The 24348-nt window shown below is 42.2% G+C and overlaps 1 protein-coding gene across 1 annotated transcript in view; it reads left to right on the top strand.

Annotated features, from left to right (window-relative positions):
- lama2 (laminin, alpha 2) overlaps positions 1 to 24348 on the top strand; it is a 285101-nt gene that overhangs the window by 205219 nt on the left and 55534 nt on the right. The window contains exons 26-36 of the mRNA XM_060913573.1: positions 129 to 314; positions 537 to 655; positions 2326 to 2443; positions 4713 to 4847; positions 5239 to 5363; positions 5477 to 5563; positions 5665 to 5858; positions 14234 to 14376; positions 15707 to 15805; positions 16202 to 16313; positions 19201 to 19366. Of these exons, the coding sequence (XP_060769556.1) occupies positions 129 to 314; positions 537 to 655; positions 2326 to 2443; positions 4713 to 4847; positions 5239 to 5363; positions 5477 to 5563; positions 5665 to 5858; positions 14234 to 14376; positions 15707 to 15805; positions 16202 to 16313; positions 19201 to 19366 (1484 nt within the window). The remainder of the gene's footprint in view (positions 1 to 128; positions 315 to 536; positions 656 to 2325; positions 2444 to 4712; positions 4848 to 5238; positions 5364 to 5476; positions 5564 to 5664; positions 5859 to 14233; positions 14377 to 15706; positions 15806 to 16201; positions 16314 to 19200; positions 19367 to 24348) is intronic.

Below are 24348 nucleotides of genomic sequence, written 5' to 3' on the forward strand. Positions count from 1 at the left end.
ATTTGTGCAAAAAGGTTGGGTTACAAAAAGTGAATCCCTACATGTCACAACCGGAAGTTCTAAACCGATTTCATTAATATATTTTTTACTTTTTGATTAATTGTTTTCACTTTTTGACATTGTTCTAGATAACTGCGTACGGAGGAAGACTGAAGTACACCATTTATTACGAAGCTCGTGACGAAACAGGCCACGCCTCCTACGAGCCACAGGTCATTATTAAGGGTGGTGCTAACAGGGACAAAGTCATGATACGCCACATGGTGGAGCCACAGATTGGTCAGCTGACCCGTCACGAGATCGACATGACAGAGGTGAGCCAATCACAGTGCAGAACCAAAGCTCCACCCACTACAGAAATGAGATGACAGGATAGGGAGTCAGTCACACTGGAGAACAGAAACTCCACCCTTTCGAGAATGCCTGCTGCTCGCATGCGTGATGTATGCGTCAAATGAACAAACAGCAAAACTGTTCATTGTTGTTGTTGTTGTTGTTGTGCTTCTTGCTTTCATTAATTGTTGTTTGTTGTGTAGCATGAGTGGAAGCACCATGACAACAGTGCAATGAGTCGAGAGGATTTTATGGACGTTCTGTTCTACATTGATTATGTTTTCATCAGAGCCTCACATGGCAACGTCATGAGACAGAGCAGGTGAGTAATCGCACCTTTACAGGCCACGCCTCCTTTACTGTGACTGACAGGTACAGAGGCCACACCTCCTTTACTGAGACTGACAGGTACAGAGGCCACACCTCCTTTACTGAGACTGACAGGAACAGAGGCCACACCTCTTTCACTGTGACTGACAGGTACACAGGCCACACCTCCTTCAGTGAGACTGACAGGTACAGAGGCCACACCTCCTTTACTGTCACTGACAGGTACAGAGGCCACAACTCCTTTACTGTCACTGACAGGTACAGAGGCCACACCTCCTTTACTGTCACTGACAGGTACAGAGGACATACCTCCTTTAGTGAAACTGACAGGTACACAGGCCACACCTCCTTTAGTGAGATTGACAGATACAGAGGCCACACCTCCTTTAGAGTAACTGACAGGTACAGAGGCCACACCTCCTTTACTGTCACTGACAGGTACAGAGGCCACACCTCCTTTACTGTCACTGACAGGTACAGAGGCCACACCTCCTTTATTGAAACTGACAGGTACAGAGGCCACACCTCCTTCAGTGAGACTGACAGGTACAGAGGCCACACCTCCTTTACTGTCACTGACAGGTACAGAGGCCACAACTCCTTTACTGTCACTGACAGGTACAGAGGCCACACCTCCTTTACTGTCACTGACAGGTACAGAGGACATACCTCCTTTAGTGAAACTGACAGGTACACAGGCCACACCTCCTTTAGTGAGATTGACATACAGAGGCCACACCTCCTTTAGAGTAACTGACAGGTACAGAGGCCACATCTCCTTTACTGTCACTGTCAGGTACAGAGGCCACACCTCCTTTACTGTCACTGACAGGTACAGAGGCCACACCTCCTTTATTGAAACTGACAGGTACAGAGGCCACACCTCCTTCAGTGAGACTGACAGGTACAGAGGCTACACCTCCTTTACTGAGACTGACAGGTACAGAGGCCACACCTCTTTCACTGTGACTGACAGGTACACAGGCCACACCTCCTTCAGTGAGACTGACAGGTACAGAGGCCACACCTCCTTTAGTGAAACTGACAGGTACAGAGGCCACACCCCCTTAACTGAGACTGACAGGTACAGAGGCCACACCTCTTTTACTGAAACTGACAGGTACAGAGGCCACACCTCTTTTACTGAGACTGAGGCCACACCTCCTTTACTGTAACTGACAGGTACAGAGGCCACACCTCCTTTACTGTAACTGACAGGTACAGAGGCCACACCTCCTTTACTGTAACTGACAGGTACAGAGGCCACACCCCCTTCAATGCTCTTTGGGAGAACATTAGTATAACAGAAAGCTTTAAGTGAATAAAATCAGCCCAAAAACCGTTTCCCTCCGGAGAGCGTTCTGTAGTTTTCCCATCTGAGTTTGATTCACTTGCGCACTCACTGGTGACGCCTCCATCTGCAGATACACAATGTAGAGCTGAACACACACACACACACACACACACACACACACACACACACACACACACACAACACTAGACTAGAGCCTGTATCGCCTTTGCTGAACTCTCACACTGTTGTACTTTGTGATATTAAATCGGTGTTAATCCAGTGCTCCGTCTGGACTCTGTAGGGTTTTGTTCAACATTGCAGTTGTTAATTAAACACCAAACTCTGTTCTGTCTTTTTCCCGCCGTCAGGATCTCCGAGATCTCTCTGGAGGTAGCAGAAGAGGGCCGGCCTTCAGTGGAGAGCGAACGAGCGCATCAGATCGAGAAGTGCAAGTGTCCTCCGGGATACTCCGGCCTCTCCTGTGAGGTGCTGTTACTCACACACACACACACACACACACACACACACACACACACACACACACACACACACACACACACACAGAGAGCCAACACTTTTAGACAGTGATAATATAAATATTACGAGGTGCTGTTATGATAAAGCTGCTTTTCAAGCTAAGGACTTACACATTAGACTTCGTAGTAAATGTGTGTGTGTTAAACACCTCTCTTAAAGTACTTCCTGATAAAAAGCCACTGGCATATAGTGCTAAAGTGTGTGTGTGTGTGTGTGTGTGTGTGAGATGTTCAGTTGGAGGTTGGACCATGTTTTGAGGGGACAGATGGCGATTCCTGAGAAATGCCTTCTGGTTTATAAAGTATTTTAAAACAGGCGTTTAACAAAGTTCAACACCACCAGATGGAGTGGAACAAACCATTTACATGGGGGGGGACAGAGACAGAGTAAGGAAGAAAGGAGACAGGTAGAAAAAAGGATGAGAAAGGGAGAGAAAGACAGCCACTGGTCCGACTCTAAGAACACCTATTGGTTGAACTAAAAGGTTGAACTCTTCTGTCTGACACAAAGACACACCCATCTGTCTACTTGGCACATGGACACTCCCACCTGTCTAATCCAAAGACATGCCTGTCTGTTCCATCACATGTCCTACTCAGACATGGACATGCCCATCTGTCTCACTCACACATGGACACACCTGTCTGTCTAACTCAAAGACACACCTATCCGTCCAACTCAGATATGGTCATACCCATCTGTCTAACTTAAGGACACACCCATCTGTCTATCTCAGACATGGACACATCCATCTGTTCAACTGAAAGACACACCCATCTGTCAAACTCAGACATGATTAGAACCATCTGTCTAGCTCAGACATGGACACACCCATCTGTCTAACTTAAGGACACACCCATCTGTCTATCTCAGACATGAACACACCTATCTGTCTAACTTAAGGACACACCCATCTGTCTATCTCAGACATAGACACACCTATCTGTCTAACTTAAGGACACACCCATCTGTCTATCTCAGACATGGACACACCCATCTGTCTAACTTAAGGACACACCCATCTGTCTATCTCAGACATGGACACATCCATCTGTCCAACTCAAAGACACACCCATCTGTCTAACTCAGACATGATTAGAACCATCTGTCTAGATCAGACATGGACACACCCATCTGTCTAACTTAAAGACACACCTATCTGTCCAACTCAGACATGGACACACCCAATCTGTCTAAATCAAAGACACACCCAATCCATCTAAGTCAGACATGATCACACCCATGTGTCTAAATGAAAGACACACCCATCTGTCTAACTCAAAGACACACCCATGTGTCCAACTCAGACATGATTATACCCATCTGTCTAATTTAAAGACACACCCATCTGTCTATCTCAGACATGGACACATCCATCTGTTCAACTGAAAGACACACCCATCTGTCAAACTCAGACATGATTAGAACCATCTGTCTAGCTCAGACATGGACACACCCATCTGTCTAACTTAAGGACACACCCATCTGTCTAACTTAAGGACACACCCATCTGTCTATCTCAGACATGGACACACCCATCTGTCCAACTCCAACATGATTAGAACCATCTGTCTAACTCAGACATGGCCACACCCATCTGTCTAACGTAAAGACACATCCATCTGTCTAACTTAAGGACACACCCATCTGTCTATCTCAGACATGGACACACCCATCTGTCCAACTCCGACATGATTAGAACCATCTGTCTAACTCAGACATGGCCACACCCATCTGTCTAACGTAAAGACACATCCATCTGTCTAACTTAAGGACACACCCATCTGTCTATCTCAGACATGGACACACCCATCTGTCCAACTCAAAAACACACCCATCTGTCTAACTCCGACATGATTAGAACCATCTGTCTAACTCAGACATGGCCACACCCATCTGTCTAACGTAAAGACACACCCATCTGTCTAACTTAAAGACACACCCATCTGTCTAACTCAAAGACACACCCATCTGTCAAGCTCAAAGACACACTCATCTGTTGTACTCAAAGACACACCCATCTGTCTAACTCAGACATGATCACTCCCATCTGTTTTACATGCTCATTTCTTGAACTCAAATAAGGACATGCCCATCTGTGTAAATACAATACACAATAGAGATAATGTTTCATATATATTGATGCTCCCAGTGTGTATTGTATCCTGTGTGTGTGTGTGTGTGTGTGTGTGTGTGTGTGTGTGTGTGTGCGTTACAGGAATGTGCGGCTGGGTTCTACAGGTTGCCTGCGCATCTCTCCGGCTCCGTGTTCAGGTCTGGGATGGGTAGCTGTGTTCGGTGTGAGTGTAACAGCCACAGCAGCTCCTGTGACCCCGACACCGGCGTCTGCCAGGTGAGACCTGCGCTCCCATTGGTCCAGGGTTTAGTCAGCTCACCTCTGATTGGACAAAAGTTTCAGCACTTACATTTAGCACATATCTGATTTCTGACATTAAGAGAAAAAGTGCAGTGTGACTGGAGGTTTATTCGCATCGGCACTAATGAAAACATCATTAGCATTTTCAGGGATAGTTGCTAATTAAATGAAGTGTGTGTGTGTGTGTGTGTGCGCGAGAGAGAGAAAAAAGAGAGAGATTTGGTTCATGAAAGTCTGAGTAACACGGACGAGCAACACACACACACTTCATTTGTGTAGTAAAATTCCTCTCACTCTCACTCTGATAATTACAACTTCTGTGTGACATGTTATAAGAATATTAACTCTGTTTTGTGTGTGTGTGTAGAACTGTCAACACAACACAGAAGGAGAGAAGTGTGAGAGATGTTCTGCTGGTTTTTATGGTGTAGTACGCGGCTCTCCTGATGACTGCAAACGCTGCGCCTGTCCTCTCACCAACCCTGGGAACAAGTGCGTAACACACACACACACTTTCTGTCACTATGCTTTATTCATCAGTAATTACACAGTAATAACTCATTTATAACCATGTAATAAAAGTGATTTACATCTGTGTGTCTCAGTTTCAGTCCTGTGTGTGTAACGGAGGGTTTTAATGATTATCGCTGCACCGCCTGTCCTGAAGGTTACGAGGGAAAGTACTGTGAGAGGTAACGCACACAAAGACACACACACACACACACACACACACACACACACACACTCCATCTTGTAACTCTCTGTGTTTACATTTCACCTTCTCCTCCCACAGGTGTGCGACTGGTTACCATGGCAACCCACAGCAACCAGGCGGGCGGTGTGAGGAGTGTGAGTGTGACCTGGTTGGCGCGATGCCCGTTCCGTGTGACACACACACGGGCGCGTGTCAGTGCCGACCCGGAGCTACGGGCTTGAAGTGTGACCAGTGCATGGAGCGGCATGTGTGTGGACCAGCAGGCATCGTGTGTATGTGGGCTTACTAACACACACACACACACACACACACACACACACACACACACACACACACACACAAATGACAAATGTATACTCTATACATCTACACACACGCCCATACACACAGTTATGCACAGTTATATACACACACACACACATTAGAAACACACAAATACACAAACCTAGTGCGTATATAGACAGACAATAAAATACACATTAATACACACATGTATGCAGTTCATATACTTAGATACACACAATCACACAACACACACTAAAATACACACACACTTTAAAAACACTTATTCCCAAAAACACAGACTTACACACTATAAAAAACAAAAATATGTGTTTGAGGTGATTAATCTCTTACTGCAAGTGTGTGTGTGTGTGTGTGTGTGTGTGCGCGCTTCAGGTGATGAATTGTTTCCCCTGACGTAAAAAAACAAGAACTAAATGGTAGTTTCATTGCATGTACTATTATGCACCTGGTGTGTGTGTGTGTGCACTCATTCTGCATTTGCTACATTTCATCCCATTTCATCATGGCACTTTGTGTTGTCACCATACACTCATTAAGCTTTTCATATATGCTTACACACACACACACACACACACACACACACACACACACACACACACACACGTGTGTGCGTGTATGCGAAGCAAAACCATTCTTTACAATTTGTATCTTGAATCTTGCAACAAAGGATGTGGCGAGTTAGTGACTTAGCCTTGATTTAGCATTTTAGCTTGGGCTAGCAATATCATGGTGTGTGAGTTAGCATGTTAGCTAACTCACCAACCATAAAGAGTGAAAAACAGTAACAAGAACAGCAACAAGCTCACAGTAACGGACAATTATAAAGTCTAATACAGCTGTAGGTATTGGTTAAAGTAGTAAATTCCATACAGTTAAACTTGATGCAAAGTTTAGCTTGTGAATTTTTGGCTTGTGCACGTGTGTCCAAAACTATCCCTTTAAAACAAAACCCCCAATATATTTAATAACACTAGCCTTCAGAAGTCAAGTTATTATCTTATGTCAGTGTAGAAATAAGCAGATTTTCTGTATTTATGCATTTTTCTATAAACTTGCTTATGCAAGTGTTATAAAGTCTTCGTGTTCATATCCTCCAAACATGGTGTTAGCACACACTGAGAAGGGGCTAGACAAGTGAACGTCTCCTCAGCACTGAACAGACTGAAGACGATTTCTCTTCCCTTTGCTCTTTTTTCTGCTCCCTCCGTTTTTTTTCTCTCTCAGTCGCTCGACTCTCATAACAGTCAGCCAGGAGGCGTTTCACACTCGACTGTGAATTTCACGCTCGAGCAGTCTTTCACCCTGCACACACACCTCCCACACACACACACACACACACACACTCAGCGAGGGAAAGTGTAGATCGAGAAAGGAAGTGAGAGATGAAGTAGGAGAGAGAGGGAGAGAATAAATGAAAAGAGGAAGAAGATTAAAAAGGAAGGCAAGGAAGAATGAATGAAGGTAAGAGGAAAACGAAAAAAGAGAGAGTGACCAGGTGAGGGAGAGAGAAAAAAATAAGGAATGAGGTTTTAAAAGTATAATAATAAGGAAAGGAGAGAGAGAGAGGGAGAAAGAGAATGAATGAAAGAAAGTCGTAAGAGAGATGTAAATAATAAGAAAAAGTAAACACTGTAGAGACATGAAGGAGAGAAAGAAAGACAGATGAAACGAAAGAAAGAAAGAAACCGAAGAGGCTTGAGAGGATGGAGCAACAGAAAAAAATGAGAAAAGAGAAGGAGAAATGAGGTAGAATGAGAGGAGCTGGGAAAAGAATGAACGGGTAATGAAAAGGGAGGATGAGGAAGAGAAAATGTAGAGATGAGGAGAGAGAGAGAGAGAGAGAGAGAGAGAGAGAGAGAGAAAAAGACGATAAAAGAAGGGGGAGGATGAAAAAAATGAAAGAAAGAGACTGGGAAAAGAAGAAAAGGACAGAGGGACAGAGAGAGAGAGTAAGAAAGAAAATAGGGGAGAGAGAGAGAAAGTAAACAAGATCTTGGTGTGCATAGTAAGGAACTGAGAGCCGCTTCAGGGGAACCGTGTGTGTGTGTGTGTGTGTGTGTGTGTGTGTGTGTGTGTGTGTGTGTGTGTGAGCAGTGCTGTCAGAGAGAGTGCTCATGGGGATCACTCTGGTCGAAAATGAATGAGGGAAATTGGATGAGTGCAACTGTGCAAACAGCAAGAGAGCGAATGATGGAAAAGACGGAGAGAGAGAGAGAGAGAGTTAGATCCATTCACACACTGCTTCTCTCTCGCCCGAGGCGCTCTCTTCTTACTGAGTGTTAACACAGCTGTCCTTTCATGTCGACTCAATCCTCCAGCTCCTTCACACACACACACACACACACACACACACACACACACACACACACACACACACACACAGAAACTGTAGGCTTCTCCTATTAGCATAACATTAGCTTGTTAACTTGCAAGTTAATGGTGTTTGCTGTAGAACTTTCAACACATAATACACTCACTATTCAATGGGTTAAACTTGTGAGTATTGAGGTTTTTCACTCACGTGACCAAGTCATGTGATGCTGCCATTTTGGACGTCACGGCTCGAATCGGTTTGAATGCGAGGAAGGCGACAAACGAAAAACATAAAAGAAAAAGGAGCGAGATGCAGAAAACACCTTCACTATCCAGCGACGTAGGGCATTTACAGTACAGGGCGAGCAGATGGAGAGGTATTTGCAAAAATTGAGGTTAGCAGGCTTAGAGAACGACGTTTACCTGCTTCCACCAGGATTGTTCACTGACGTACGGAAGTACACGAAGCCCTCGTCTTTACCTGACTTCGGCCCACATGATCTGTATACCTATGTCGTTAAAAACCCATCGCCATACACAGGTATTGATCTGAAAGCGTATAAGAGTTTGGATGCCTACAGATATTTTGTGTCAGGCTGGGTAACATGCCTACATCAGCGGGTCGTCCCTGGAGCCGGTGCTCGCCATCTTATTACAGCTAAGGTTTGTTCACATTTTCATTTACTTTCGGTCCTCAGGATAAACAAAATGTTATTAAATGTCATTGAAATAACTTCTTAGTCTGTTGAGACATGGCCCGTTATAAATCTGCTGTTACCAGGCAATGACCAAGAACTGTATTATTAGGGTCGGTGTCTGTTGTAGCAGTGTACTAGCAGCTAGCTGTTAGCACTAGCTAATGTCAACAACATAGCTAGTATGTTACTGTAGCAATGTTTACGTTCAGTCATTTGGATGACTGTTAAAACCTTTCAGTCTCAAATTTTTCCTTTACTGTATTTACTAGTTTACTGTAATTATGAACCGGCAGCTATTTACACCGGATCCAGTGTAAATTTATCCAGTGTAAATGCACAGTGGCAAGAAACCTGGAATAGTAATATCAAGAACATCAACATTTTCCTCAGATACAGTGGGGCAAAAAAGTATTTAGTCAGTCACCAGTTGTGCAAGTTCTCCCACTTAAAAAGATGAGAGAGGGCTGTAATTTTCATCATAGGTACTCTTCAACTATGAGAGACAAAATGAGAAAAAAATCCAGAAAATCACATTGTCTGATTTTTTTAAAAGAATTTATTTGCAAATTATGGTGGAAAATAAGTATTTGGTCAATAACAAAAGTACATCTCAATACCTTGTTATATACCCTTTGTTGGCAATGACAGAGGTCAAACGTTTTCTGTAAGTCTTCACAAGGTTTTCACACACTGTTGCTGGTATTTTGGCCCATTCCTCCATGCAGATCTCCTCTAGAGCAGTGATGTTTTGGGGCTGTCGCTGGGCAACACGGACTTTCAACTCCCTCCAAAGATTTTCTATGGGGTTGAGATCTGGAGACTGGCTAGGCCACTCCAGGACCTTGAAATGCTTCTTACGAAGCCACTCCTTCGTTGCCCGGGCGGTGTGTTTGGGATCATTGTCATGCTGAAAGACCCAGCCACATTTCATCTTCAATGCCCTTGCTGATGGAAGGAGGTTTTCATTCAAAATCTCACGATACATGGCCCCATTCATTTTTTCCTTCACACGGATCAGTCGTCCTGGTCCCTTTGCAGAAAAACAGCCCCAAAGCATGATGTTTCCACCCCCATGCTTCACAGTAGGTATGGTGTTCTTTGGATGCAACTCAGCATTCTTTCTCCTCCAAACACGACAAGTTGAGTTTTTACCAAAAAGTTCTATTTTGGTTTCATCTGACCATATGACATTCTCCCAATCCTCTTCTGGATCATCCAAATGCTCTCTAGCAAACTTCAGATGGGCCTGGACATGTACTGGCTTAAGCAGGGGGACACGTCTGGCACTGCAGGATTTGAGTCCCTGGCAGCGTAGTGTGTTACTGATGGTAGCCTTTGTTACTTTGGTCCCAGCTCTCTGCAGGTCATTCACTAGGTCCCCCTGTGTGGTTCTGGGATTTTTGCTCACCATTCTTGTGATCATTTTGACCCCATGGGGTGAGATCTTGCGTGGAGCCCCAGATCAAGGGAGATTATCAGTGGTCTTGTATGTCTTCCATTTTCTAATAATTGTTCCTACAGTTGATTTCTCCACACCAAGCTGCTTACCTATTGCAGATTCAGTCTTCCCAGCCTGGTGCAGGTCTACAATTTTGTTTCTGGTGTCCTTTGACAGCTCTTTGGTCTTGGCCATAGTGGAGTTTGGAGTGTGACTGTTTGAGGTTGTGGACAGGTGTCTTTTATACTGATAACGAGTTCAAACAGGTGCCATTAATACAGGTAATGAGTGGAGGACAGAGGAGCCTCTTAAAAAATAAGTTACAGGTCTGTGAGAGCCAGAAATCTTGCTCGTTTGTAGGTGACCAAATACTTATTTTACCGAGGAATTTACCAATTAATTCATTAAAAATCCTACAATGTGATTTCCTGGATTCTTGCCCCCCATTCTGTCTCTCATAGTTGAAGTGTACCTATGATGAAAATTACAGGCCTCTCTCATCTTTTTAAGTGGGAGAACTTGCACAATTGGTGGCTGACTAAATACTTTTTTGCCCCACTGTATTTGACTAACTTGGTCATAAAACACTTTATTTAACTTGTATTATATTGTAAATCCAGTTAGCATCAACCGCTAACCAAACCGCCCTTATTGAGGCTTTTATCTGGACAATTTAAAAGCACAGTGGCAATAAAAATAAGACAGAAATGTTGAGAACGTCAGCATTTTCCACAGATGTGTTACTAAATTACTCAGTAAACACTTCGTTTGATAAGTATTACACCGTAAAAACAGTTAGCATCAACCGCTAATCAAACCGCCCTTGTTGAGGCTTTTATCTGGACAATTTAAAGGCACAGTGGCAATAAAAATAAGACAGAAATGTCAAGAACATCAACATTTTCCTCAGAGGTGTGACAAAATTACTCAGAAAACCCTTTGCTTGACTAGTATTACATTTTAGATACAGTCAGCATCAACCGCTAACCAAACCGCCCTTGTTGAGGCTTTTATCTGGACAATTTAAAGGCACAGTGGCAATAAACCTGGTATAGAAATGTCGAGAACGTCAACATTTTCCTCAGATGTGTTCCTAAATTAGTCAGAAAACACTTTGTTCAACTAGTATTACATTTTAAATGCAGTTAGCATCAACTGCTAACCAAACCGCCCTTGTTGAGGCTTTTATCTGGACAATTTAAAGGCAAAGTGACAATAAAAATAAGACAGAAATGTTGAGAACGTCAGCATTTTCCACAGATGTGTTGCTAAATTACTCAGTAAACACTTTGTTTGATAAGTATTACACCGTAAAAACAGTTAGCATCAACCGCTAATCAAACCGCCCTTGTTGAGGCTTTTATCTGGACAATTTAAAGGCACAGTAGCAATAAAAATAAGACAGAAATGTCAAGAACATCAACATTTTCTTCAGATGTGTGACAAAATTACTCAGAAAACCCTTTGCTTGACTAGTATTACATTTTAAATACAGTCAGCATCAACCGCTAACCAAACCGCCCTTGCTGAAGCTTTTATCTGGACAATTTAAAGGCACAGTGGCAATAAACCTGGTATAGAAATGTCGAGAACGTCAACATTTTCCTCAGATGTGTTACTAAATTAGCCAAGAAACACTTTGTTCAACTAGTATTACATTTTAAATGCAGTTAGCATCAACTGCTAACCAAACCGCCCTTGTTGAGGCTTTTATCTGGACAATTTAAAGGCACAGTGACAATAAAAATAAGACAGAAATGTCGAGAACGTCAGCATTTTCCACAGATGTGTTACTAAATTACTCAGTAAACACTTTGTTTGATAAGTATTACACCGTAAAAACAGTTAGCATCAACCGCTAATCAAACCACCCTTGTTGAGGCTTTTATCTGGACAATTTAAAGGCACAGTGACAATAAAAATAAGACAGAAATGTCGAGAACGTCAGCATTTTCCACAGATGTGTTACTAAATTACTCAGTAAACACTTTGTTTGATAAGTATTACACCGTAAAAACAGTTAGCATCAACCACTAATCAAACCTCCCTTGTTGAGGCTTTTATCTGGACAATTTAAAGGCACAGTGACAATAAAAATAAGACAGAAATGTTGAGAACATCAACATTTTCCTCAGATGTGTGACAAAATTACTCAGAAAACCCTTTGCTTGACTAGTATTACATTTTAAATACAGTCAGCATCAACCGCTAACCAAACTGCCCTTGTTGAGGCTTTTATCTGGACAATTTAAAGGCAAAGTGGCAATAAACGTGGTATAGAAATGTCGAGAACGTCAACATTTTCCTCAGATGTGTTACTAAATTAGTCAGAAAACACTTTGTTCAACTAGTATTACATTTTAAATGCAGTTAGCATCAACTGCTAACCAAACTGCCCTTGTTGAGGCTTTAAATCTGGACAATTTAAAGGCACAGTGACAATAAAAATAAGACAGAAATGTTGAGAACGTCAGCATTTTCCACAGATGTGTTACTAAATTACTCAGTAAACACTTCATTTGATAAGTATTACACCGTAAAAACAGTTAGCATCAACCGCTAATCAAACCGCCCTTGTTGAGGCTTTTATCTGGACAATTTAAAGGCACAGTGGCAATAAACCTGGTATAGAAATGTCGCGAACGTCAACATTTTCCTCAGATGTGTTACTAAATTAGTCAGAAAACACTTTGTTCAACTAGTATTGCATTTTAAATGCAGTTAGCATCAACTGCTAACCAAACTGCCCTTGTTGAGGCTTTTATCTGGACAATTTAAAGGCACAGTGACAATAAAAATAAGACAGTTGAGAATGTCAGAATTTTCCACAGATGTGTTACTAAATTACACTTTGTTTGAGAAGTATTACACTGTAAAAACAGTTAGCATCAACTGCTAACCAAATTGGCCTTGTTGAGGCTTTTATCTGGACAATTTAAACGCAAAGTGACAATAAAAATAAGACAGAAATGTTGAGAACGTCAGCATTGTCCACAGATGTGTTACTAAATTACACTTCGTTTGAGAAGTATTACATTGTAAAAACAGTTAGCATCACCCGCTAATCAGACCGCCCTTGTTGAGGCTTTTATCTGGACAATTTAAAGGCACAGTGGCAATAAACCTGGAATAGTAATATCAAGAACATCAACATTTTCCACAGATGTGTTACTAAATTACTCAGTAAACACTTCATTTGATAAGTATTACACCGTAAAAACAGTTAGCATCAACCGCTAATCAGACCGCCCTTGTTGAGGCTTTTATCTGGATAATTTAAAGGCACAGTGGCAATACACCTGGAATAGTAATATCAAGAACATCAACATTTTCCTCAGTTGTGTGACTAACTTGGTCATAAAACACTTTGTTCAACTAGTATTACATTTTAAATGCAGTTAGCATCAACTGCTAACCAAACTGCCCTTGTTGAGGCTTTTATTTGGACAATTTAAAGGCAAAGTGACAATAAAAATAAGACAGAAATGTCGAGAACGTCAACATTTTCCTCAGATGTGTTCCTAAATTAGTCAGAAAACACTTTGTTCAACTAGTATTACATTTTAAATGCAGTTAGCATCAACCGCTAATCAAACCGCCCTTGTTGAGGCTTTTATTTGGACAATTTAAAGGTACAGTGGCAATAAACCTGGTATAGAAATGTCGAGAACGTCAACATTTTCCTCAGATGTGTTACTAAATTAGTCAGAAAACACTTTGTTCAACTTGTATTACATTTTAAATGCAGTTAGCATCGACCGCTCACCGCACCTCCTGTTAACGTTTTAGTGTGTTGTTGTGTGTCTGATTAAATAATGGTGCATGACACTTGTGTGAGATTTCACTTGGATAACGGTGTGTGTGTGTGTGTGTGTGTGTGTGTGTGTTACAGCATGTGATGATGACTGTGCTGGGCTCCTGATCAGAGACATGGATCGGTTGCTACGATTGATTAGTGGTGCGAATCTGACGCTGCCCCTCCCCCCACCATACGGTGCTCTCTATCGTGTTGAGAACATGACCGATGAGCTCAAGGTGTGTGTGTGTGTGAATTATGAGGAAAATCATTCTTTAGCATTATATTGGGCGACTTAAAAGCGGCAGGGCTTAAGTTAACCTCGATCAGCCAATCGCAAACTTGATCACGTGACATCACTGTGAGGGTAGTGTCTCACTGGGCTGCGACAGTTGTGTCTCCAACTAGTCGCGGGCTGTCGCAGCCCGGCTTTCCCTTGGCAGGCAGGGAAGTAGAGGAAGCCTCACGGAAACTGACTTGAGAAGGGTTCGCGACGGCTTTGCGACACCAGTGACGCATTTGCGGCTATAATAGGGGTGTTCACACGGCAACTTTTACTCCGGTGTAGCACCGGGGCTGCCCCGGTAGAGCGTTCACACGGTACAAAGTTATAGCGGTGTAGCCCCTGAAAGCTGCTTAAACCAGCGCAAATTTACTCCGGAGTAAATGCTAGTTTGCGGGGCAGCACCGATATAAAACGGGACGTCTGAACGCTACAGGGGTAGACTCGCTACGCGTCAGGAGAGTTGATTACATACGGGCATTGCATAATTTGCATCCTGGTATTTTGCGCTTCCAAAATGGCGAATATCAACAACAACAGAACTGCGTGTCTTCCAGTGTTGCCAGATTGGGCGGTTTTAAGTGCATTTTCGCGGATTTGAACATATTTTGGGCTGGAAAACGTCAGCAGTATCTGGCAACACTGGTATCTTCATCCACGTTGTTTTCCTGGCGCTTGGTGATGCCATGACAACCGGGAAAAGGAAGTACATTTTCACACATGCGCATATTTCATTTCCGCATTATTACTGTACTATCGTATAGCACACTGCCGTGTGAACGCAACCGTGTGCTAACACGCTTCTCTCTAGTAAGCAGGTTTGTGACGTGTGAACGCTGCACAAAATTTACACCGGTGTAAGATATATCGCAACAAAATACATCGGCGCAGCATGGATGCAAATATGTGCCGCTTTTGAGAGAAATTTTGTCGCACGAATTTTTTGAACATGTTCAAAATTTCAGCGACGAAGGAGCGACACTTTGCGACTCATGCGAGGAAATCGAGAAGCCCCGCGAATGTTTCAAGACGCTTTTGAAACTCTCTCGCGAATGACGTTGAGATACTGGCTTTAGCATTTCGTTTCTTGGTTTTATCTCAATGTTGCGCGAATCACAAACCTGGCCACGTGGCTTTATCGTACCGGACGTCAAGCTGAGGAAGTGAAAGAAAGACTAGTGATTGGTTTGTGATTGGTTGAGCAAATATAACTTATCTGACACTTGAGGTGTTCGATTGTATGTCTTCAAATCATAAACTCTGTCTGTCTGTCTGTCTGTCTGCAGCACATGCTGTCTCCTCATCGGGCTCCAGAGAGACTTCTGCAGTTGGCTGACAGTAACCTGGGCAGCCTGGTCACCGAGATGGACGAGTTGCTGAGCAGGGTTTGTCACTTCTCTAGAAAAATGATTCCAGAGGCGTGGCTATGTTTGAGCTTGGGTTGTGACGTCACAAAATGAATAAGCACCACAACTTTGGACCAATCCTGGCTGATATGCAGATTATTAGAGAATGATTAACTTTGACCCACGGAATCTGCGCTAAGCTTGTTAGCTTGCGCTGATGAACAAATCATCCCATTTTATTTAGATCTAGCGAGGCGTACGTGAGCTAGGTCACTAGCGGTTGATATGAGCGCACTTGAAGATGAAGACGGAGGAAATAGCACAAGAAGGCGGAATTATTACGTTTAATTTCTGTTGTTTGATAAATAAATAAATAAATATAGGGTAATAAATTAGCATTCGAAGCATGTGGTGTAATTGTTTTACAATCCGCAGGCCACGAAAGTGTCAGCAGACGGAGAACAAACGGACTCGGATGCCGAGAGGAGCCACAAACGAGCTGAAGATCTCGCGCTGTTCACTAAGAACACACTCCTTGCGGCAAAAGGTGTGTACGTGTGTATACACACACACACACACTACATTGTTAAAGAAAGTCAGGAGAGAAAATAGCTTTTATTTTTTTTTTTCTGTGGATGTGTGGGGCTGCTGAGCATGATGGGTCTTGTTGTCCATTAACGAGTGTGTGTGTGTTGTGGCATTTTAACTGGGCTGATTTAAGAGGCTGCTATGGCTAATGAAGGCTACACTGGTGTAAACGCTTAATTAAAAGCAACCAGAACCAGCGAAGGCGGAGTAATCAATCCAGGATCGAAAGAGAGAGAGAGAGGAAAAACTGTGTATCTGTAGGAAGATGTATGTCTGCAGCAGATGGTGTTGCATTTATAAATCTAGGGAACACACACACACACACACACACACACACACACACTGGATCAGAGTGAGTTCATGATTCACATTTTGTATCTGACAACTTTGATTATGTCACTGATTTTGACTAAAACTCGCTGAGGGGGAACATCGACACGCAGTGATCACTGCAAATCATTCTTTATTTCTGAATTAATCTTCAATTTTTGCAAATTTTATAGACATTAAAGCTGCAGTGTGTGACGTCTAGACGTGTTTAAACCAGGGCTTTGAACCAGAATTTTTTTCCGATTGGTTCGTTCCGAACAGAAACGGAATTTTAACGTTTCCGGTTTTGGGTTCCACCATTAAATAGACGTTCCCGAACCGGTTAGAACAAAAAAATTTCGTTCCCAGAACGGTTAATTACGTTCCCTGTCAGCTGTTTAACAAACGGCTATAAATTTATGTCTCTGTCTCATCCAGCTTAAGCCAAATGTAGGCTAATTCTATTACAACCTTCATTAAATAAGACAAGAAATAATTCAAAACAATTATTATTTCAAATGTTGGCGATTTGGATTCTCATCATGTCTTCCCATCGACACAAACAGAAAAAGTGCCAAAAATGAAAGAGAATTCGTTTAGTGTGTTACCAAAGGCTAGTCAGGCCCTATGCATTGATAGGCTAACAGAGGTTAACGTCATTTAATGTTCGCGAGCCTCTCATTAACGTGGACAAATATATTGATATCGTGTTTGAAATTGACGTTTTTGAATAACGACAGACTGCGATATTTACCTCTTATTTAAGATGTGGAGACGTGATAGTAGTCCACCCTCCCGCTCTCTACATTCAGTCAGCGAACGTCACACAGGAAGTGAACCCCAGCGGGTCATAGAAACTTGCGCAGGAGAAGAATGACTTTTTTATTTGTAAGCTACGGAAACTTTGAGGAACGAAATAAAAACCGGTATTAACCGGTTACCATTATTTTTAATAAGCGTTTCTGTTCCGGAACATGAAAAATAATGAAGTTTCTGGTTTCGTTTCTGTTCCATGTGAAATAGAAAAAGTTCCCGGTTTTCGTTCCTTGAACCGGTTCAAAGCCCTGGTTTAATCTCGACGTGTTGACTCTCTAGGTTAGTGTTCACTGGGTAGATTAGCCCTGCCCACTTATCCTCTCCAGATTAGCCCTGGCAGGGGCGGCACGGTGGTGTAGTGGTTAGCGCTGTCGCCTCACAGCAAGAAGGTCCGGGTTCGAGCCCTGTGGCCGGCGACGGCCTTTCTGTGCGGAGTTTGCATGTTCTCCCCGTGGGTTTCCTCCGGGTGCTCCGGTTTCCCCCACAGTCCAAAGACATGCAGGTTAGGTTAACTGGTGACTCTAAATTGACCGTAGGTGTGAATGTGAGTGTGAATGGTTGTCTGTGTCTATGTGTCAGCCCTGTGATGACCTGGCGACTTGTCCAGGGTGTACCCCGCCTTTCGCCCGTAGTCCTGCCCACTCCATACAGATTATCCCCACCCACTTACCCCCTGTCCAGATTAGCCCCGCCTGCTTCTCATGCTGCGTTCATGTGCTATGGGAAGATGATATTTTCCAGTTGGGAAGTGGTATTTACCAGTGTGCTGTGTTCACATGCTTTTGTTGTTGTTGACAAATTAAAGATGGTGGACCAGATTCAAGTTAGCAATAGTTAGTTAGCTATCGTTAGTAATAGCGTCTGCTCTGGATAGGTAAAAACAAACCATAACACATTTTTAAAGGAAACGGATTTCTAACGTATTATATTACACTTGTTAATGACGCAACATTGCATAGACACAAACTACCCACTAGTACTAGTAAAAAAAAACTTTAGTAGCATACAATGCTTAACATTCAAGTGTCTTGTACCGCTCGCCGCCATGTTCAAAAGGTTAAAGTTCATCTCATCTCGGCAACTCGTGTATCAAAATTTTCTACGAGTTGCCCAGTGGAAAATACCACAAGAGGGGGCGTTCATGTGTGCTTTCTATGTCAGCGTTTGGTATTTACCATAATTCCCATAGCACATGAACGCAGCATCACTGTAACAGGAGAAGTAGTTTGTGGAGAAGTTGATGATGATCTCGACTCTTTGTGCTGCAGACTGCGAGACTGGCAGGAAGCTCGTTAGAAAAAATAATAATAACTGATATTATTATCGAGACTTTTAGACTTCAGCAGGTGCTTATTCTTAGCTACTGTACTTTAATGAGTTTATGATTTTTTTTTTTTCCCCACCTCGAAATCATTTCACGTAGTTTCTTTTAAACAGCAAATTAAATAAATGGGTCTAATTCCACCTCATTTACATTTCACTCTAATGCTTTCTATTCAAATTAAAAACTCCTACTTCTTCATCATCATCTTTTTTTTAAAGCTTTTGAACTAATTGGATTTTGATTTCAAAGGCTTTGAATTAATTTAATTGAATTAAAACCTGCCAAAACTGAATTTTTTTTAATGAACCTGAAAGGGGAAAAAAGAAAACCAACTAAAAGAAAGAAAGGAAATTAAACACTGACAGTGTAAAGATGAAAAAAATGTGTGTGTGTGTAGCTCTGCATGATAAAGCCCGTGAGCTGAATGCCACTTTGGGTGTGAGGGACGGCGGCGTGGAGAAGAGCGTGAACGAGATGCAGGACGAGATCAAGGCCATGATCGCCGAACTCCGTGCACGCCAACTCACACACCCACACACACACACCGTGCAGGAGGAACTCAGGTAACACCTACACACACCTGTAGACACACAGTGTGTGAGCATGTGATTGTGTTAATCGCCGTGTTTCTGTTTCGTCTCTTCGTTGCATTTCGTGCTTCAGCGAGTCGTGACTGGGACGCAATGAGCTTCTTGTTCTTATGTAAAACTCTTAATGAACTCATTAAACAGCGCCTGAGGGGAGAGAAAGCGAGAGAGATCTCTTCTAATCATATCACCGTGGTAATGTGTCCGCTTCATTAACATGCCGAGTTACCATGGCAACATGAACAGCGACACCTACTGGTGCAACTCAGACCCCTGTATAATAATGAACACGATTGTGATGGAGTTTGGGGGCGCCAAAACTTATGACTCCTGTCGTAGCGTGTTGTTTTTTTTTTTTTTTAAGAATGATTAAGAAAAAAAAAAAACCCAGCATTTGAATGACATTCAAATTGAAACAAAACTGTTTTACTTGTATTCGGCAGTTTTCAGATTTTTTTTTTTAAATGTTTAGATATTTTAGATATATTTTCATATTTGTGTTATAAATTTTTCAGATTTTTAAAAACTTTTTTTTAGATTATTTTCAGTTTTTTTTTCTTTTTGGATTGCGCACGACAAGCCTGTTTCGAGAGCGACTTGCTCTCATATCAGGTGCAGCAAGAATATCAGTACACGGCAGTGGCGGCTGCTGGTTTTTCAAACAGGAAGCCTATTTTACGCATTCATCGTAAAACCTGTAGGCCGGATATCAAAGCATAGAAAGGTGTGCCCCATTAGCATAGTGAACTAGACAACCCTACCTAGTGGCAGAAAGTATTTTTGCTTGTACATTTCATGTTATAGTCTGGCTTGCCAGGCTAGTGCCTCATATCCTTAATCAAAAATATCAAACATCCAAAAATCACTGGCTATTCTACGAAGAGCCTTGAACATCATACCCTGATATGCAACACAGAGTCTTTAACACAACACCCAGCTGTGCAACACATCCTTGAACATCTTCTGCAACACAGAACCAGGTAGGCTATGCAACACACAGAACCTTGAATATTATACCCAGGTATAACCTATAACACAGAGCCCACCATTCTCTTAACATTACTGAACAATATACACACTTCACATTCATGAACATGAACACTATTTATACACAAATTCTGCCCTCCGCTCCTTTTCCAGAAAATGGTCTGTGACCCTGTCATACCAGCTGGTTGTGCTTTCCAGAGACTTCACCAATTTCTGTTAGCAGCTAGCACTGCAGATCCCAATAAGGCTCAAGCTAGCCTACAATCAGATTGAACTACAAATGAAATAAACGAGTGAATTCACGAATAATCAAACTGATAGAATGGATGAAAGTTAACAGAGCACAACGAGTAATATTTACATTTATTTGCAGAGTAATGTACAGAGACATCAATGAGAAGAAACGTTTATATGAAAAGAAATTCGGACAGCACTTTGGCACACGACTACACTTTCTCGACATCTGCTAGGGACTGACTGATCATACTTCCGTGTTCCTCTCCGAAGTACCGGCGTCCTCATGTCTTTCAAACACTACCTCCAATAATCCTTCATCAGCCCGGCTTCTTGTCCCTCCAACTGTCTCGTTTAGTCCCAGAGAAGCCCGGCTTCCCTGGAAGTGACGATTTTGTCGATTTTAACCAATAACAACTTGCCGAAATTGGCTGTTCAGAGCCGTCTCGTAGACTGCAACGGATATGTTCAAAACCCACCAAAATGCACTTAAAACCGCCCAATCTAGCAACACTGCTGCCAGTCCATAGAGCCCATTGAAATAAGAAAGGTTACAGCCTGGCAGCAAAGGTGGTTCTCGTAGCGAACTGCAAGTTCGTCAGACATCACTCAAATAAGTTACAGGATAGTTATGAACGTAAATACAATCTTGGGCATATATTATGTTATGCAAGTTATTGTTTTAATGAGAATTCAACGTCGTAGACGCCGCAGTTTGGGGAGAGAATTTTAGGGGAAGCTCGGCTTCCCTTGTTGTCTCTGAGAAATCGCTCCTGGTACACGGCTAAAGATGTTTGCTAAAATAAACCTACTAGCATGCCGGCATGCGCTGGCTAGTTCATTGCGCTTGTTTAGCGTGCCTAGGTGTGGTTTGCATACAATATAATATTTTTCTGCGAGGCACAAATTACAGTGCTATTGTTATATGCCGGAGCGCGTGCTATAATGTCCCATGTCAGTATATAATTTTCTCCGGATTCCTTTAGAGTCCATATATGTTTACTCAGTTCTGTTGCGTGACGGAATGACGCAGTGTGGTTATTGTAGCGTGACTTGAATGTATCCCCCGTAAGCCCGATATAGGTTTCCTTACCGCGCTCACTCTCAACGGTGGCTTGGTAAATAATGTTCTTTGTAAGGCACGCGCCGTTGAGGGGGCAGGTCGTCTTATTGCGGCAGTTACACATCTTGGGCGGCTCCGATGTTTCCATCAGTATTTTCTTGTTGTCAGGGCTTTGAACCGGTTCAAGGAACGAAAACGAAAACCGGGAACTTTTTCTATTTCACATGGAACAGAAACGAAACCAGAAACTTTATTATTTTTCATGTTCCGGAACAGAAACGCTTATTAAAAATAATGGTAACCGGTTAATACCGGTTTTTATTTCGTTCCTCAAAGTTTCCGTAGCCTACAAATAAAAAAGTCATTCTTCTCCTGCGCAAGTTTCTATGACCCGCTGGGGTTCACTTCCTGTGTGACGGTCGCTGACTGAATGGAGAGAGCGGGAGGGTGGACTACTATCACGTCTCCACATCTTAAATAAGAGGTAAATATTGCAGTCTATCGTTATTCAAAAACGTCAATTTCAAACACGATATCAATATATTTGTCCACGTTAATGAGAGGCTCGCGAACATTAAATGACGTTAACCTCTGTTAGCCTATCAATGCATAGGGCCTGACTAGCCTTTGGTAACACACTAAACGAATTCTCTTTCATTTTTGGCACTTTTTCTGTTTGTGTAGATGGGAAGACATGATGAGAATCCAAATCGCCAACATTTGAAATAATAATTGTTTTGAATTATTTCTTGTCTTATTTAATGAAGGTTGTAATAGAATTAGCCGACATTTGGCTTAAGCTGGATGAGACAGAGACATAATTTTATAGCCGTTTGTTAAACAGCTGACAGGGAACGTAATTAACCGTTCCGGGAACGAAATTTTTTTGTTCTAACCGGTTCGGGAACGTCTATTTAATGGTGGAACCCAAAACCGGAAACGTTAAAATTCCGTTTCTGTTCGGAACGAACCAATTGGAAAAAAATTCTGGTTCAAAGCCCTGCTTGTTGTGTGCGCTGATTTTGGTGGCCAAACTTGGCATACAGGAATAACTCAACTTAAGGGTGTTCTTGTTGAAAATCCTGGCCAGGGGATGCCCACGTCTAAAGCAATCCTTGATTGTTGCGAGGAATTTTCTCCCCACGTTTGTTTTAACCTGTTTGTTGTAGGGGGGGTTAAACCACATAATCTTCCGGCCACGATTTCGTCTGGTGCGGAGTCTTTGGGCGTTGGTCGCATCAAAGCATAGGCGGTGCCCATAGCCGCTGCTGTCAAGGGAAACAGGCTTGTCGTGCGCAATAAAATTATGCGTACAAATTGAGGTATTTCTCTCTTTATTTTGTTGTATTATTGCTCCTAGTTTGAGCACTCTTGTGTCTAAGGATTACCCTATTCTTTTAAATTAAAATATAAATATTTTTCATATTGCTTTGGATTTTCTTTCTGATTTATCTGGATTTCTCATCATAGTTTGAATTTATTGAGATTTTTAGATTTTTCAAATTTATGTCATTTTTTTTCCATTTTGAAAAATGTTTTAGATAGTCTGGTATTTTTCTTTTTGAATTTTTGTAATAATTGTTAATATTTTTTTTCTGATTCTTGGGATGTCTGATTTTGAAAATATTTTTCAAAACCTTACATTTTTAAAAATAGTTTCAAATATTTGTTGAGGTGTTTTTTTTTTTTCATTTTTTGGATATTGTTTCTCAATTTTTTTGATGGATATTTTTCAGACGTTTGGATATTTTGCAAAAAAAAAAAGGTTGTTTTTCATTCTTTCTGAAAAATCTTTTTAATTTTCCTTTTTCAGATATTCAGATTCTTTTTTAAAGGTCCCATGGCATGGTGGTTTGTTGATGCTTTAAACGGGCTCGTGGAGGTTTCCGGATGTTATATCCGCAGCCTTTCTCGAAATGAACCCTCGGCACATAGATATAGCCTCCTGGGAGAAAGCCCCATTTCAGCGCTTTTCCCAGTGCGTTGTTTTGCTAATGAGAAGCAGGAGGCGGGGAAGGGTAGAGGGTGGGGGCGGGTCTTATCGTTAATATTCATGACATGTAAACGTATTACCTCTGATTGGCTAACAGCACTGTGACGCTACCTCCAGTGGGTCAGAACAAGCGGATGTGGGTGTCTTACTATGGCGAGAGAGAAGGAACAAACCGCGAAGGGAAAAATACCGCGCGCTGACGTCATTAAGGTGCGACGCGAGGAAATAAAATAAATTCAACAAATGTTTGGGTTTTTACTGAACAAACAAACAAATAAAATGAACGAGTGACTTAAAAAAAAGAATGTGGGTGTCTTTGTAAAAACTGTTTTGATTGGCTATTATAACAGAGGTAGCGCAGAGTACCTGGCTAACTGCAGGAAGCGGTTAGCTGCACAGCTAATGTAGCCATTGCTAGGCTAACATGGCACCGATTTTAAAACACGGCAAAACGACTTAACAGTTCTACACTTACTTGTTCGGTGTTTGTGGCTGATGCGGCAGGGATGCTTGGTACGGACCCAGGCTTCAGTGACAGTTGATGTGCAAAACCTGCCCTGTACTGTCCCAAGTTGTGGAAACATTCCTCAGGAAAATGCTTCCGACAAACATACACCGTCTTAGGTAGACTCGACGGCGTATTATTGGAGTAAATAAAATGAAGCCACTGCGTCTTCAGGG

Source organism: Neoarius graeffei, chromosome 2 (assembly GCF_027579695.1).
Source record: "Neoarius graeffei isolate fNeoGra1 chromosome 2, fNeoGra1.pri, whole genome shotgun sequence".
Taxonomy (NCBI): Eukaryota; Metazoa; Chordata; class Actinopteri; order Siluriformes; family Ariidae; genus Neoarius; species Neoarius graeffei.